The 16,001-nt window shown below is 37.8% G+C and overlaps 1 protein-coding gene across 1 annotated transcript in view; it reads right to left on the bottom strand.

Moving 5' to 3' along the window:
* Positions 1–9,272: 9,272 nt before the first annotated feature.
* Positions 9,273–16,001, bottom strand: part of USP12 (ubiquitin specific peptidase 12) — a gene marked incomplete at its 3' end in the record, with an annotated part of 30,216 nt that continues 23,487 nt past the window's right edge. Inside the window, exons 5-9 of the mRNA XM_084226366.1 lie at positions 14,326–14,402; positions 14,056–14,139; positions 11,726–11,923; positions 9,914–9,992; positions 9,273–9,374 (exon numbers count right to left, since the gene is read on the bottom strand). Coding sequence (XP_084082492.1) covers positions 9,273–9,374; positions 9,914–9,992; positions 11,726–11,923; positions 14,056–14,139; positions 14,326–14,402 — 540 coding nt within the window. The remainder of the gene's footprint in view (positions 9,375–9,913; positions 9,993–11,725; positions 11,924–14,055; positions 14,140–14,325; positions 14,403–16,001) is intronic.

Genomic DNA, 16,001 nt, shown 5'->3' with positions numbered 1-16,001 from the left:
TCAGCCACTACCACAAGGTTTCAGTCTGCCTTGCTCTCCAGCAATATGGGCAACACTAATGGCTGATTCTATTATCCACAGTGGCCACTACTCCTCGTGGTTTACCAGTCCTAATCCATCCGATTTGGGTTTTAATCTCAGGGCACAGCAGAGGCATAGGGGTAGGCACACGTATACATCCAACAACCAAAGAATGACTTACAAAACCAAAAACCCAAACCCTCCAGTCAGCTGGCCATTCTGTAGCTTGGAATTGCACTTTATTAGTCAACATCATCATCATCAATGTTTATTCCAGTATTTTATAAAAGCCATACAAACGATTTCACAGAATGGCATATCTATATATATATATATAGATATAGATATATAGATAGATAGATAGATAGATAGATAGATAGATATAGATATAGATATAGATATAGATATAGATATAAAAATAACTTTTTCATTTACTTCATGACCTATTCTGGCAGGAGGCTGTTCTTCTCAAACAGCTGCATGATCAAAACAAAAAAACTTCAGGTCAACAGTATAAGAAAACAGACTAAGCACAATTTCCCAAGGCTTATTAATTGAGTATTGAAGATTTAAAATTCTATATATTACTGACATGTGAATGAAATAATTATAACTATGTTTGGCTGCATACTTCAGTCAGTTTTAGGCTGAAACTTACTCACTTGAATTTATGAAAGCATCCAAATTTACTGCAAATGTTTTCTCCAAGCCCCAAACGGTATCTGAACGAGAAAGAACAGTTCAATTAACTGAGCACAGTAAAGTTATGAGCAAAGACTGCTTTCAAAAGCCTCTTAGAATTGAACTGCTTTTTCCCACATAACATGTGAAAGCTTCACTGCTGATGTTAGTCTCTTTGTATGAATAGTATTAATCATCCATAAACACAAGCCTTTGCTTGCACACTTTTAAATATGCCACCCCTAATGCTTTGACCATTGCTATTTCTAGCTCCAGTGATTTTGAGAAAACATGGATTTTTTAATGCAAATTTTTTTTCATCACCAGGCACAAAAGGGTCTCTTTACCTTATGTAAAACTACGGAAAATTTCTATTAATAAAGTCAGGCCAAAATTGCCAACTACGTATAGAAAGTTAAGCTCCCAGCTCCGTATTAGGCATCCACATTGTAATGACCTTTCCAAAGACACTGGCCTTATGCAGCTCCTTTTCATTTCAGGGGACTTTTACTGTTGACACTGAAAAAATATTCAGAAGACAAGCAGGATTTTAAATCACATTGAAATGATTTCAGACACTTACATTTCATCAGTTTTTGTTTTCAAATACGTAGCCTGATTCCCCATTCCAAAGTAGCAGTTTGAAAACAGCCACGTTCAGACAGACCACTTTAGGCACTTGCACGTCTACATCCAGCCTACATTTGCATGAATATGTCAAAACGTTCTTTTAATTCCTCTTCACACTTTGGAGAAACATTCAAGAACTGACAGATTTGTGGAAAAAACCCCTCAAGTTGGCCATTAGCAAGAAGTCAGTGATTTACATATAATTATCTAGACATCCACAACAGAGCAATCAGCCAAATAAATGGAACACTAATGTGACAGCTGAATTCTGATCTTCACATCTTCCTTAATATAATTTAAAAAAAAAACAGCAACAATGGGAAAACAGCCTTGATACAAGGCAACTTAGAACCTTAATTCACCAAATTTAATCATCTGTAAGAAGGATTCCAGTAAATCATTAATCACAAAACATCAACATTACTTTTAATGAAAAACACCTCAAGCCTCCAAAATTACTGTAGACCTTGCCTGCAGAATAGGAAAAATACTTCATTGCTTTTCATTTCACCAGAACAGGTAAGATCTGCACTGAATCAGGATATCAGATAATGCTCAGGGAGAAATGTTGCTTTTTGAGGCTCCAGATACTCTTAGGGAGCACTTGAAAGGTTTGTTCTCTCACATATTCAAGGCCACAACTTTCACTCCTTGCTTCCACATGAATCATTCCTCTTTTTTTTAACATGACCTGTTTTCCTCATCAACAAAAATATTTTAAATATGTAACTCCTATTAAATGTAATGATCAACTGGATTTTTGTAACCTTCCTGCACGTTGACCCCTACAATCTTACCCAAACCTTGAGGGAACCGAACAAAAATGACAGATCTGCTCTCAGTACTTAGGTAAACAGGCAGAGAACATCAGGAAATGTCTTCTATGCATGCCCAGCCAGGAATGGAAATGGGAATCAGATCATGGTTCAGTGAGATGATTGCCACGAGCAGATGCTGAAATGCCCCTCAGTAAAAACCACCGAATGAGCAAGTCAGAACAAGATGTCTCAGCTATGAAAACTGCTGAGCATGTGCTAAGCCCTTGAAGCTGCTCTGCCTGTTGCACACCAGAGGGAGAGCAGGCAGCCAGTTCAGGCAGCTTTCTGTCCAGGCTTACCGCTCATTTTGCAAGGAGTGTTTTATAAGATGGGATTTTTATCACACTTCACGGAGGTGGCTGCAACACTAGGACACGGCAGGACAAGTGCCAGGCAGGCCAGACCTGAGATCTGTGAGACCTCCTGAGATGTGTGGCAGCTGTCTGAAGCACATTTTCTTGATGGAAAACACTGAAGTGAGACTGAATTACTCAGGACTCAGCATCCCCATATAACTCTGAGATTTATCCTTTTGTGAGGGGGACACTTGGCAGTTCTCACCTTCCTCCTCCTCTGTTTCCAAAATGGAAGTTGGCATTTGTGCACTTAGGGACAAACACTGCTGTTCTGTCACTACTACCCCAGCTATGTTCCTTATGGAAGGTTCCAGCTGTGTGTCCTGACGTGTGCAGATGTTCCTGATGGACAGCAGAACCACCAGGACAGTGGTGCCAGTTCTGGACACACGGATTCACACTGCAGGCTGGTAACTGGTGTAATACAGACTGCCCCATCAGCCAGCCTGGCACTGCTTTTAGAGATTTCAAGGCTCTGGGGCTTTTTTCATCTCACTATAATCCTTATTAACAAGCTTTTGGTAGGCTATTTTTGTTAAATTAACCAAATTTGTCCAAAAGCAGCATTTCAATGCTGCATATTTTTCAAAAATTTTCTTTACTCACTGAAACACAAAATTATCATGCATTCTACTTTAATGGCTAAGAAATTTTTCAATTTTTTTTTTACGCCCCACAAATACATTTTACCTTGCACACAATCCAATCATGAATAAAGACAAAAGACAACTTAGTAACTGTAGTAATTTTTCTCTCTTTTCTCCTTTGGTGAATTATGAATAATTCTACACGCAAAATATGGGAAAAAGGAGGCTAATTGGTGTTGTGATATATTTGTGGAACAAACTTGTTGATCTGAACTTGCAGTATCTCCCTTTAATACTCTCCAATACAGGCGAAGTTACCAGAATTAAAAGCAAACTAACAACACACCCCCCAAAAAAAAAAAAAACAAACCAAAAAAAAAAACCAACAACTCAAAAGAGAGCGAATACATGGCCTATAAATATTTAAATTTTACATTTAAAATGGTTTGTCTCTCTTTTATGAAAAAAAAGGAATGGAAGAGAGTCTCAGAGTATTGCATATGCAGCAAGTACAGTCCTGATTAATGCAGTTTTCCTCCCAATATTCACTGAAGGTTCTTGGTGGCTTCTCTGCAAAATTTGGGTTGTGTTAGACTGGGATTAACAATTACAGTGACACCTCTCTGGCATCTAGCTCCTAACAGGTCTTCTCATAACCTGCTTCTGATGACCCCCATGTAACATTGCCTTGCCATGCTGTGCAACCCTAAAAAAGCTCAAAAACAATATAAAAGGCATCTTCTGTAAAACAAAGATTTCATTTTTCAAATATGTTTTCGATTCTGTAGCAATCAGGGGGAAACACTGCATGCCTTTCATAGTCTCCTTAAAGAGAGGAGGAAAAGGGTACACCAAGGTTGCATTTGTTCAATCCCATGATTCCAATTTTCTTTTTTATATTGAAGAGTACTTTCATAGAGACATGACAATTTAGAAAACAGAAAGCACCAGACATTTTCAATGCAAATACCTCATATCTTGGCCCTGACATACAACTCAGTGACGTACCAAACATTTTCTGAGGCTGTGTATCAGCAATCTTCCTCGACATGGAAGATGCGGAGAAGATGGATGTGACACAACATTGGGATAACGAACCTCCAGAAAGCCAAATAAATGTGCAAGCATGGAAATAGGCAACTCAGGCTGAATGCTGTCAGCACATCTTGTAAGAGCTGATCGTGGCAGTCACTGCAACAAAGCAACAGTGAAACAGCTGAAGCAACATAACAATCACACCTCAAAGCAGCTGATGCACATCAAGCTGTGCTTTGATGTGATGACACTCAAATTCAGCTGATGAACTTGAGAGGCATCTCTAGACATTGAATCACTTAATAATACAACATGCTAATAAAATATTTTGAGACCTTCACTATTTTTTTCCTAAAATCAGTTAGAGAAAATACACAAATGGGTCCTAGTGAAGAGTCAGAAAGTATTTGTAGATCAGATCACTAAAATATTACACTCCATATATGCATAAATTGTTTCTGGAGGAGCACTCATTAATACAATCATATCAACCTTAAATATCTGTGTACCGACAGAAATTTCAAACAGCAAATTAAACACACACACAAAGGCATGAAAAAGTCAAGAACAGCAGGATGTTTTGAGCATCCCCTAAATTCTCCAAACACCAGAAATCTGCACTAAATACAATATTTTGTCTTTTGGGGGAACGCTGCTTTCATATTTGTTGTGTCAGTAAATAATTGTAAAGCTACGTCTCTCTACTTCCAGATGGGTTCCTGCTGTGCATTCTCTCTCCTGGATTATACAACCTGCAGAATGCAGATCAAGGACAATGATCTATAACAATGACCTGGGTACAAAGTACCTTGGTCTCTTCTGAGCCCTTACAATCTCTTGTGCAGGCAGCAACCACAAGCCACTAAAGAGAAAGAAAGAATATAATTTATTTGTACTTTTATTAAGAAAGTCAAAGATATTACTCTGTTCATTTCGAAACTGGTGATATCCACAATTTTCCTTGTATATCCAACACATTCTTATAGAAGTAGAGAAGTTCCCCAAAGAATATATTTTAACAAAGACCAAAGGAAGTTCATTACTGCCTCACCACACTCTATCATTAAAACAGGAAACAATGGATTTCAGGGACCTCTGTATTTATGAAGCTTGTGTTTGTTTGCATGGTAGTTGACTTGCACAGTTCATTTATAGCAATCAATCAGGGGCACAACTGCTGCAAAGTGAACCACCCTTGAATACAGATTATGCAGAATATTAATTCAGTAATAATTGAGTTCTTGGAGGCTCACAGGTAAAGAGACTAATGTATTATACATCTCACATTATGCTGTGAGAGGTTAGAGGACTTTGAAGACCAAAACCATTAACAGTGCATATTGCATTGTCAAGAGGGAAAAAACCCCCAAAATTTCCAAGACACACAAACTTAAGATCAGCTCAGACAAATGTGGGGGAAGACTGGAAACCTTACAAAGTACAGTCACTCTTTGGAAGCAAACAATCAATACCTGCACTGTTTAAACTTTTAGAAAAGTCACAAAAGTATTGTCAGTGGAATACTGCAGGCCACAGGTAAGTAACATGCACTGAAACATTTTCCTCTTTTAGAGACAAAGGTAACCAAAGAAGTGGTTTCATCTATGAATACAATTTCAAGAAACTCCTCTCAGACAACTTTTAAAAAAACCCCAAACCAACAACAAAATGAAGACAAAAAACCAAACCCACAGATACAAACCACCAGACCACCACCCTTTTCCACAGGGAACAAGTCAGGATGTCCTACCCAGCTTGAAGCTGCCTCTCCAGAGCGACACAGATCTGTGGATCCCACATTAATCTGCCGGCCCTATGCAGATGGCACAGACTGTGGTGGGGGAGCTGAAGTGGCCCCAAATCCTCATGTGCTACCACCACCTGAATGCCACCTAAGGAGATGATTTTTGACTAAATTGTGAAAACACAACTCAGTTTAACCATTCATACACGTACCCCAACACCTAAAAGTCACCATTTCTGGGCAATGAAAGGCTACAGATACACCACAAATACAAATATGGCAGGGTCTGAGCTGTTTGTGAAACCTCACGTTTATTTACTTGCATTAGAGAAGAAGAGCGGGTTCCAAGTGAAGAAAGATCCCAGATCATCCATGGATACTGTAACCAGCTACAGCTCGTATTTGTGACGCTGGACTCCTGTCCTTTGTCAGTCTCTCACAAGTTAATGCTGTAAATTCTCCCATTTTTCTCTCCTTCTGTTTTCCTTCCCACAAGGTGGCGATCCAAGAAATCCCTTGGGCAACTCAGACACGTATTTTGTGGCAAGGGACAAATTTGTTTTTGAGGGAGAAGCAGTCCAGGAAGAGCAGTATTTAACACTCCCTTCTCTTCTAGCTCAGAGACCAGGGACTTATCAAAAAGTACTCCTAGAGAAGCACACCACCCCAAACACGGCTGCCACCCTAGATTTCCCTAACAACACAGTGAGTAAGATACTTAATGCAGTGTATTTAAACACACCTCTCTGCCCAGGGCTCAGGGCAGTTGGACTAATACAGCAAGTTCCACATAGTTGTCTTTTTTTTAAAAAACATTATAAAGTACAAAAAGCAGCTGACTGACCATCTGGGCTTCACAAAGGATACAGTATTTATCTTTAGAGAACATAACTTTATTTAATAGAAGTTTTTTTTGCTCCAATATACAAAATAAGGGACTGTAATCCCAATTGACATTTACATAGTTACACAGCAAATAAATTCCACCATTTACAACAACTGACAACTTTCCCACACTCCTCACTGTATTACAGTCAAGAAAAAATCCTATAATGTTTTACATACCAATCAGTTATATTTCTTATTTCTGTCTCTTTTAATTCCGTTTTAAGTTGCAGTTTCTGACACCAGTTTAATTAAGAACTTACAATTATTTCAGCTGCACTAAAAGAAAAACAAAATATATAATTTGGAATACTATCTCAAAACCCCTATACAAAATAAAAGTCAGTATCTTAGAAAAATACATAGCAGGAGTAAAACCAGTGAAACAACAAAAATGTTTTGAATTTTGTTTAAGTATAAACCATTTATCAACTAGCCTCAGCTTTCAACTACATTAAAAGAAAAAAACAAAACAACAAAAAAAAGAAAAATAAGAAAAAAAGGAAAAAAAAGACCAAACAAATTAACAAAAGGTAATATGACAGCTCTTTTGCAAAACTGTACCTTTAGTATGCAAAGGACTTCATCCTTCTAACATGCACCATTATTTAACTGATTTACCCCTTAAACCCTTTTCTTATTGAAAGCCAAAAATAGATGTTAACATTATTTGAATCCTTTCAGAAAAATCCAATCATATTTTTCTGCACCTCTCATCAGAATATTTAACCTTTACTTTACAATGCTGGTAGTTTAATCATGATACATAATCTTCTATAAAAGAATTCTAGCCAAACCAAGGCATTAGAAACTCTGCATCTTACAAAAGCGATTTGTTATAATATGACAGTTGCTAAATAGCCCAATTTATTTAGTGACCCTGTTAAAGATTTGTTCAACTGAGTGAATAGGTGAAGTCATTTCCTGAGCTAAAAGATACAGGTAAGTAAATAGTCAGTTATAGCAGCAGACAGGAGACATTCTTTTTAAAAGTTGTAACAGTATCAATAAAATAACCTTAGAAAATTACAGTAATGTAAAAATCACTAGCTGACAAGGGAGTGACAAGGACATCCAAGACCTGATTGCCATAATCTGGAATGCACATCCAATGACCTTCCAGAAATTACATTCAGCTACTGTCAGACAAAGTACTCCTAAGTGAAGAATGTCAAATGGTTCACATTTCTTACAGATCAGGTGTTTTGCCACGATTTAATTCTTAACGCTGTTTCATAAGCCTAAAGCAAGTTAAACTGCTTGGTTTCAAAAATTTCCACTACACAGGACTGAAATATTATTAATTTCACAGGAATGTGGTATCTTCAGTCTCATGAAATTCCAAACCTATTTCTTCTTATTACTCAGACTTAATTTAATGTTTAACAGAAGTTGATCTGCTTTTAGGAGAGGAAATAATATTCTTAAAATTATTAACTTCGATCTGAACCATTTTAATTTGCCTAGAGTCTGAACCATTAACAAATCATCAAAGAACTACAAAGACTGGTATACCACCACTGCACCAACGTTTTGTTATGATTTAAGTCTTCTACATAACAGCTTGATCACTTTTTTCACCCGTTAATGGGAAGAGCCTATTCTGATTTAACTAAATAAAGTACCTGAGTTAGATACCAGTTCCTCCAGAAGGAAATCTCTCTTCTGTGTTATACATTTTTTCAGATATTGTAGGCGTCTCTTTTGTAATTTTTATTGTCTCTCCTTTAATATTTAAACATAATTAGTTTAAATTCAAATGAATATATAAAATTTCCAATACTTGTTAGAATAAAGGACAGTACACAAGATCCTAAGTTACAATAATTTATAAATAAAAAATAAACTATTACAAACCAAATCTTTCCCCATACGGAGATGAAAAGCCATAACCGTGACTGATTGTTCCCGATCACACGTTATAAATAATGTAAGCTTCTCCAGAGAAGCAAAGCATCCCTGCCTCCCTGACACCAGTTTACACCTCCAGTTAAACCACTTCCATCAAGAAGGCAATTGAGTTGGGCCCAGACAGAACTTCTTGCTTACATGTTAACCTTCCAAACCTCATTCTTTCAGACTTAAGCACAGGGAATCCTTTACCTTTTATACACGAAGTCTGTATAAAATAGATTTCTAACGCTCCTAACTGCACCAATCCGGCAGCACAGTGAGAGCCCGATTCAAAGGTCACTGAAGTCCATGGAAGGCTTCAATGGGCTTTGAACTAGGACCACAGAGATGGCATTCCCCAAAGAAAAGCTCCTGCAAGAGTGGCTGGTATCTCTCTTTTTGCTTTTATGGGATGCAGCAGAGATGTGTAATCAGCATGATACCTGAGCAAATAAAATGAAAACGATACAAACGTTTTAAGAACCCCAAACTCTTTTCTTAGTTGTGTGCAAACTGTGCTACTGCCCCTAGAGCTCCCTGCTTTCCTTCTCCTCAGTGCTTGCTCCATTCCAGGAAAGAGAAGATGTGAGACACAAGAATCTCTCTTCACTACAGCTCCCCCTCAGTCCCGAGACTGATAGAAGAGGATGTAACCAGACTCAGAGTTCTTTGAGATGTCTGATGTCAACCCGTAGAATTCTTCAATAGCTTGTGCATCAATTTTCTGGAGGCAAAAGCACAAAAAAATTGAAGTAGGAATGTCTTGCATAATATACACATAAAATTAGGTTCCACTAAAAGTTATTGTTGAACCAAATAAACTTTCACATAGTTACATAAAACAATATAATCCAAATAATTCTTCAACTTGTTATGTCTCAGCTTCCCCTCAGCCATCAACTGCACAGAGGGTAGCAGCTATGTATGTTTTATATATAAATTTTTAAGTGTTGCAAGTATTGCATTAAGTTCCTACATATTTTAAGCTAAAACCCAATTTATCTATATCATTATTTGTCTTCTTGCCACAGAACAGTTTATTAAACAATGGTGAAAGACAGTGGTCATAAACAAAAGAGTTTCTTTTTAAAAACCTAAATGGAATTCAAAGTGTTGTGCAGTCCAATTGTAAGGCACAGCTCTGCACACACAATCATTGCTCATTTAGACTGGGGTTGAAGCCTCTTTTCATCAGCACACCAGTCATTCTACTTTAAATAATCAGATCCACAAGGGGGGTGCATGTGCTCTGGTTGGGCTTACCTCAACAATATCATCATCAAAAAGCAACCAAAAATCATGACTCTTCACTATTGCAATATAATGTCCTCTGTTAGGGCCACTGTAAAATAAAATTAGGAAAGAACATAAACCATAACACACATATATGTGGAGATGCATTCCCTTTAATTATTTTTCTTGTAGAAAAGCAGTAATTAACAGTAATAAAAATGGCTGCCACCACAATTCCTGCTTGGATGTGTCTTGTCTATTTTGTTTTTACCCTCTCCTTACATCATCCTCACAACACAGTCTTACTTATTATGCTAAATAAAGGAGGAATGAGCAGCACAGGCACTGAAAAAATAAATGAAATCTTAAACAGAGAAGTGAAATCAATAAAGCATTCTGATATTTCATTAAGACAGAACAGATCCCAAACTATTTCTGATCTTCAGAAAGCAAAAAGCCTGTAGAGCTGCTGCTCATCTCCAGTCTCTTTATCTGGTCCACTGTAAACAGAAACTGAATGAAATGGAGTCTCAAGAAGCTCAGCAATGAGAAGGGCTCCCAGTTAAAAGTGTTACAATGCTCAGCCTCTTCAGTTATGGCAGACAGGAAACTTCTCCATGACTATGACAGAAAAAACAACCCACCAGAACTTCAGGAGTGTCTTATTTCTCATCAGGTTTCAGGAAGAAAAAGGAAACAGCACAACTTCTGAAACAGCTGAACCTTACAACTGACCAAGAGAAAGCAGTTCTGGAACTGCCACAACCAGCCAGCAGCTTTCCCATAGTTTTTGTGCCCAGGTCAGGGAAGGAAGATTGCTCCCTGAGGGAGATGCCTGTGCACCAAATCACCACCACCACGAAAACAGCGTGGGCATCTCCTTCCTGCCCATGGCTCCGCGAACAGAGAAGTCCCCAAGAAGGCAGAAACGGTCAGAACAGCCAGAAAGAATTTCCCTTATAACCCAGAACAAGAGTGTCCCAGAAAACTATGGCACAAAGGCTTGTTTTCCAAAATTGTCCAACTGGGATCGTTTATCTTAACACTACTCTTCAGTCATTGTGAGAAGACTGAATAAGTGGAGCAAATTGTCCAAAGAGAAAGTGAAATTAGGATTCTTAGTTATGAAACTGTGACCAGTGCAACCTAGTCTAATGTCAAAGTTACCCTGCTTTGAGTTTTAGTATTTGACCTTGCAACATAAACTATTCTATGATTCTAGATGTCAAATTGTAATTTTCAGCTCTTCAACTTACAGCTTTTATCCACTCAATAAACAGTTTGTAGAACAACCTGGTTTTAAGCCTTGAAGCCACAAGAACGTTTTTTTGAATATAGCAAAGTCAAATACAAATCTAACAGTCCTATTTTGAAAGCAATGAAACATAGTAATCAACAAAACTCATAATATATGGATATATTCCAGAAAATGTTGCTCAAGCCTTAAGAAAAACACCACACCCTAAAGGAAATGCTTTATAAATTAATCTTTCTATAATGCTTTCCTTCCTAAGAAAGCCTTTTTCCTTAGAAACTGTTTTTAAATATTATTCTATGATAATGTGTGTTTTGTGTTGGTTTTTTTAAACACAGTTAAGTTCATATAAAGATCTGTAATGTGAAATAGAGTCACCATGTTTCACAATGATCTCTCAAAGCAACAAGGCCATAATTTCTGTCAGGACTGGTAGCTTCTCCCCACAACAATTTTTTTCCTAAATAAGTTACTTTTTGAGAGGTCTTTATTTGCTATTGATTTATATGACAGTGGGGGCTTTGTGTTGTTCTTTTAAGCACAGTTATGGTTATTAAAAAATCCCTTGCTTAAAGCAGAGTAATTACCTTCCACAATGAACTACCACAGCAACAAGGTCATACATTCTGTCAGGATTGGTGGCGTCTCCTGAGGTGTTAAATAAACGAAGCTCTAAAGGAAAAACTACTCTATAAGAGAGTTTTGTGTATCGATGCAGCTGATCCATGTACTTAAATCTCTTCAAATGGAGAGCTAGAATCATAGGCAGCTTTTTTACCTTCATCCTGAAAAAAAGAACAAACCCAAAAAAACAGCAGTATTTCCAATATTCATCTTAAACATTCAGTCGGTATCAGCTAACAAGAAACCTGTTTTACTGAAGTCTTTAAAAACCTTTGCAAGCATTAAAAGAAACCAAAACAATCAGCTGTTTAAAAGTATATTGTGTTGCTAAACTAAAGGAAGATTTTTAACCAAAAGAGAGAGAGAACTGAAAATGTATTTAAAACAGGAAGATATAGTATATAAAAACAGCTGCGATGAGCTCACACAGTAATTTAGACATAAAGATCACATAGCACAGAATTCAATTTTTATGTTTATCTACCCATAGCTTTTCAGAGTTCCAAAAGCAAAGCCCAGATCCCACTTGATGTACAGTGCAGGTATTGCAACAGAGCTATTTCAGAGGTCCCATTCCAGCTGAATTTCCCAGTAAACCAGCCAAGTCAAACAAGCTCTTTAAAATAAGCTTTGTCACATAAGTATTACTCCCAAGTTTTCCTAGCCATTCATTTCCAAGCCATTCATTTAAAATTTCCAAGGGACACAAATAGCCCACTGTTATGCACCTACCTCCTGCTATCCAAACAAGATAAGGCCGAGCTCTGGCACAAAAAATTCATACAAATGTTGCAGCAATGTTTTACAGCAGTCAAAGCCAGAAAATGACCTAGTTCTACTGAGGGCTCAGTAGCCCCTTTCCCCAGCACGAGGTATTGAGATCTCACACCAGTGCCTACAAATCCTCCCCAGCCAACCACAGCTGGCCTGGCAGCAAACACTGACTTCCAAATCTTTGGGCAATGAATCCGCCCATCCCAACAGAACAACCAAACCAGAGCGCTCTGCGTCTTGGCACTGCCAAGTGCCTTACACCAGCACAGCGCTGATGGTTCAAACCTTCAGCCCCAAAAGGCTGCTCAAATGTCTCTGCAATACAGCCCAGGCTTCAGACATCTTTATTGTATTATGGCTACAATTTCTGCTCTCTTTTCAAAACTAATTCCCCTCCTTATAATGTAACTGTGTTTGGTAACTGGAGCTCTTTCAATGGTGAAGAAATCTGGTACACCATCTTTGCTAGCTGAGTAGTCCCCATCACAGCTAAACTGTTTTATAGAGATGGAAGAAAAGTAGGACTGCAGTGAAACCGAACTTACACCCCACGTGAAACCCAAAATATAAGCAATCAAAGCTGTGTTTTGCTGTGGAAGTGCCTACAGTACAGGTTTATGTCAACCCAATTTATATTGGCCATGGCTCACATTACCTCCCACACAGAAAAAGAGCTCAGGCAACAGAAAACAGGCCAGGTCTGGATTCACATCCTCTACCAGACACCAATTAGTAAGCTTAGGCAACGTGTGAAGGCAGACTTGGCAGATGAGATATGCAAAAGCTTCCTGGGCAATCTCTGGTAAACCAAATAACCAGCAGCAGTGGTATAACCAGTAGAGCATGTCAGAGCTCCCACTCCTTCAGCCAAATACTTCCTCAGATAGTAAATAACCACGCAGTACACAAATTGACAGGTTTTTCAAAGGTGTAAACAAGACTAGAATTATAAGGCAGACAAGAATTGGTTTTAAACAAACATAATGGTTTTCAGGCTTCCACAGAGCTTCTGATGATTTTCAGGAGCTCTGTCAAGCAGTTTAGCACAACTAATCAAACACACTCAAGAAACCAGAAACTCAGTCAACAACAATAGTTACAAAAAGTGCTATCAAACTGAATCTTTCAGCAACTGGAAAAATTATTTCATTTTCAAAACAAAACTAACTTTAAGAAGGCACATGCAATCAATGACTTCACCATTGCCAATTACTTTTTATTAGTCCCCTAGAGTTTGTTTTGACTTGGCTTTTTAACTTTTTTTTGGTCTTAAGACTATTCATTTTCTCATTTGTAAAATAAATAATGATCAAAGGAGTCCCAAAATGCTTTACATGGATTCTCACTACTCATGGGAAAAGACACATTGAATTCTAGCAAGTTATTTTCAAGTGGGAGAAGAGTAGAAAAATGAAGGGGAAAAGGGTGTTGTCTCCCTTACACCCCCACACAGAAGCAGTACCAGAGTATTTTCACTGAATGCATGGGTTATTTGTCTCCTTCCCCAACTGTGCTGTACCTTTTATGTGCTTCTTGCTTACTGCGACACTCTTCACAGTAATACTTGTATTCACTGCACAGAGTTTCTGTGTTGCTGAAACCCCTGAGTAAAAAAAAAAAGAGAAATCTGTAAAGACTCATTTTTAATATGAAATGTCCATATAAATACACAATATCAGCATAACTTAATACACTTCAACCTACTTAAGATAGAACTGGCACCTTATTTCCTGCTTTCTGGGGGTAACAGGTAAAGGCAAATCACAGAAATTTGGATTTTTGTGCCTACCTTAAGCAGTGAGTGATTGAAGTATTCTGCTCCACATCAACTGAAAGGTCTAGAAAGTCTTCATCCTTGCTGCTTACCTGCATGAAAAGAAGACCCAATAGAACATAGTTAAAACAAATAATACTCATTTGCCTCTGTTTTTCAGTACCACTTTCTATTGACAGAATGCATCTTTTACCCTATAATATCCTTTTAAAAAATTTTACAAGTGGCCTTTCTATTTGAGAGATTTGCTGTATTCTCTCTTTTTTTTTCAGGAAGGGTGAAGTGTGTATGAGTCTCTGGGTGTATATTATGCCAGTTGTCATTATGCAGTGATTTCAGATCAACAATATTAATGCTAAGTGTCTTCTACACCTCAGATTTTTCAACAGAACAGGATCACTGTGATTCTTCTGCTTAGTGCTCTCACTTCTGTTCTTCTCTGACTCCCTTGAACTGAAAGTTATGTATTTGCATGTCACAGTGTACCTAATAAACAGCATGATTATTCTGAAGCCTCCTCCAGGCTAGACTCATACTCTTAAAGGAGCAGCAGACACTAAATTTGGCAAAGGAGAGCTTGGAGCTTGGTCTGACAGAGGCAGAATAGCAGCCAATTCTTAAAAAAATGTAAGAGCAACAAGAAAGTAAAACAGAACATTCTAGAAGCAGAAAAGAAATTCTACCACAAACCCTGACAAATGATGGAAAAATCCACAGCTGTCCTGAAAACCAGCTATGCTTTTGAAGTTTTAAAAACCAGTTATGTGCAACCTTAACTTTTGCCTGCTAGTGTGTCCTCTCTGTACCTAAATATTCTCAATGTCACTCATGATAATGGTCTCTACCTAGACAGAAGTAAATGCTTTTAGAAAAGATACCTGGCTGCAGTTTCTTGACTGAATGCAGGAAAAGTGAAATAGGTACAGTGAAATAATATAAGTTGATCTTTTAAACATATGAGATTTATGTTCCCTTTTCAACTCAGAAAGGAAAGAAAAAAAAAGGGGGGGGGGAAGTTGTTCTCTGATAATCAAGAGATGAGAAACACACAGCTCTTAAGGGCAGTGTACATGGAGAAAAAAAGAAAAAGGCAGATGGTCAAGACTACCATATTTGAGCATTAAAAACACAAGGCAAATCCAAACACCCAGGAAATCAAGTTGAAAGCTTCTGTTAAAACCTGTGCGAAGACTGGGGTCCAACTGTTCTGTCCCTAGTCTTTCCAAGAGTTAAGTGTGCATGTCAAAAAACACCACTAAGTCAGTACACATAATTTCTACTGCAATATTCAGGTGCTCAAGTATAATGTTTATACTTTTAGAGAGATCACAGAACACAGATGCAAAACTTCCAGAATGTTTAGAGTGGGGGAAAAAAAGCAGCCTGCATCTTCAGTGTGCTGCACATTTCCTGTGTTCAGGGATGTATTATGGTTTAGTTGTGTGGCCAGTTCATCAAAATACCCTTTTGCAAATCACTCTTGGAATTATCAGACCTGCGTTTGTAACACTAAGAACTCTGGTGGAAATCACCGTAACTGGGGATTAAGAATGGCTCAGAAAAAGAAAAAAACAGTTCTAGAAAATACTCTGCTGCTGCAGTCTTCAGCTAGGACAGCTGGAATTTGGGAGTCATGTGATCAGTGTTATTCAGACATGCAATTAGATAATTCTTCCTCTTTTGGTCCAATC

Source organism: Fringilla coelebs (genome assembly GCF_963513975.1).
Source record: "Fringilla coelebs genome assembly, chromosome: 2".
In the NCBI taxonomy this organism is placed as follows: Eukaryota; Metazoa; Chordata; class Aves; order Passeriformes; family Fringillidae; genus Fringilla; species Fringilla coelebs.
This window is presented reverse-complemented; position numbering and strand designations above follow the sequence as displayed.